The sequence below is a fragment of the Hypomesus nipponensis genome, chromosome 21, assembly GCF_054491055.1.
Source record: "Hypomesus nipponensis isolate SF chromosome 21, ASM5449105v1, whole genome shotgun sequence".
NCBI lineage: Eukaryota > Metazoa > Chordata > Actinopteri > Osmeriformes > Osmeridae > Hypomesus > Hypomesus nipponensis.
Window position 1 is genome coordinate 9,560,909 of NC_140381.1, and position 2,028 is coordinate 9,562,936.

The following is a 2,028-nucleotide window of genomic DNA, read 5'->3' on the forward strand; positions in this document are numbered from 1 at the left end:
GTAGTCGTGGACAGAAATAATCTTATTATCGGTTTTCTGTAATACGTGTTGAACTGAGAATATGAACACAAACACTGCAGTGACTCAGGCAGACTGAATTATTAATAATATAATATGTTCAGATGTTCATATTTTAGTACAAATTAATCTGATGATACAGTCAAGTAATGAAATGGGTTTTTATACATACAGAATCAATCACATTATTTCTGTGCAAACAAAAGCCGCTACTAACATGTTTGCCGGGAAAACTGTGACATTATGAAACATGTAACCAGAGTGTGGTTTAGATTCATTGAGATCAGGAAGTAGAAGGACTAACAGTCTTTTTCACCCATGCCCTGAATCAGCCGAAGACACAAATATCTCTAACACAAACTGTGCTCATAAGTCATTTTAAGATGATCTAAATAAGATACCATTCATGCTCTCATGCACTAATAAAATAATTAGCAATACAATAGTCAGGATCCCAATACCAAGTTAGTTTTCCTGACTCCATATTTCTTTTCATTTAGCTTTTTGATTGAAGCAAGTATGTGTGTTTGTCCTGGCCAGACTGTTAACAGGGCAATGGGGCTACAGCTCTCCCCTCTCCCCACTCCCCACTCTATGAACAAGCTGCAAGATGCAGACGAGCACAGTAACCCTGTGCAGACTCTGCAGATAAAACAACTCAGGTTATTGTTATTTCATCATTTATCCAACCATTAAAACCCTGTCTCCCTCTGAGACACAGTAAGAAGGTGGACAATGTAAAACAGACACTACATCAGGCTGTGTTCAGAGGAGAAGGGCTGCAGTATCTTCAGGGTTATGATGTATTTCACAGACCTTTTAAACCACGGGTAAAAGAAAGCATAGATCAGAGGGTTGAGACAGGAGTTAATGGGAAAAATCCAAATCATAGCGATCGGTGAATACCAATTGCCAGACAAAGGTAAACAGAAGAATGGAGCAAAGCAAACTAGATAAACTACTATAACTATACTGAGAGTTGTTGCTGCTTTTCTCTCTGATTTACTTGTCTTCATGAAGTCCGACTCAATGCTCACTGAGTTGGACTTGATGCTCCTGGCCTGGGAGATTGCAACAATGAATATTCTTATATAGAGAACAACTATGACACAACAGGGGCAGAGAAATGAGACAAGGAAGTCGACAGTACCAGAGTAGGGTAAAAATGTGACCACACACAATCCAGTACAGCTGTCATATGGATGTAGGTTATCCAAGTGGTCCATCATCATACACCCGCAGAAAATTAAAGAACAAATCCAGTTTAGGACACAAGATGAAATAGTTCTCCTCATCGTGACCCTGGAGGGATATAGAAGTGGTTTACACACAGCAGTGTAGCGGTCGACAGATATGAGAGCCAGGTTCCATATAGAGGAGAAAGTAAAGAAGTAGCTGGCATAGGGGACCAAATAGCACATCAGCCTGCCCAGGTACCAGCAGGGGTTGGATCTGGTGATCATTTCCAGAGGGATCATCTGTGCTCCCACCAGGAGGTCGGCCAGGGCCAGGGAGAAGATCAGGACGTTGGTGGGGGTGTGGAGCTGCCTGAAGTGGGAGATGGACATGAGGACCAGCATGTTGAGCAGCACCGTCAGCAGAGACACAAAGGAGAGGGCCGTGTAGACGAGGGCAGACTCGTTCCTGGAGCGAACCTGCGTCTGACAGGAAGTGTTGAGCTGGCAGAACAGAAGATCTTGTATCTCCTCCTCTCCTGGCAGGATCTGCATGAGGAGGCAGACAAAGACAGATTAACTCTCCCACCTCCCTGACCAACCTCACCACTAGCCTCTCCTCCTATTTATCTCTGAAAGGTCGGTCCTTCAGCTTCCTCTCTGTCTCCCCTTTTCCTTGTGTCCTTCCTCCTAACTTGCAACACCATCTTCATCACCTCCTCTTCCTCTCCCCACACCTTCTAGAATAGTCAACAAACTTCACTAATGAGCTCTCAGTCAGCACCAGAGGAGCCACTTAGCACCTCTGTCTGTTTGTCTGTTTCCATGACGGTCA

At 43.9% G+C, this 2,028-nt stretch overlaps 1 protein-coding gene across 1 annotated transcript; it reads right to left on the reverse strand.

The window, feature by feature from the left end:
* Positions 1–767: 767 nt before the first annotated feature.
* LOC146237867 (trace amine-associated receptor 13c-like) lies at positions 768–1,748 on the reverse strand. Its single transcript, XM_084685973.1, has one exon. The coding sequence runs from the start codon at positions 1,746–1,748 to the stop codon at positions 768–770; it is 981 nt and encodes a 326-aa protein (XP_084542099.1).
* Between the last annotated feature and the right edge of the window lie 280 nt (positions 1,749–2,028).

Bases quoted from the DNA above. Each gene is read 5' to 3' on its own strand.
- LOC146237867 (XM_084685973.1), bottom strand. From the start codon at position 1,748: ATGCAGATCCTGCCAGGAGAGGAGGAGATACAAGATCTTCTGTTCTGC.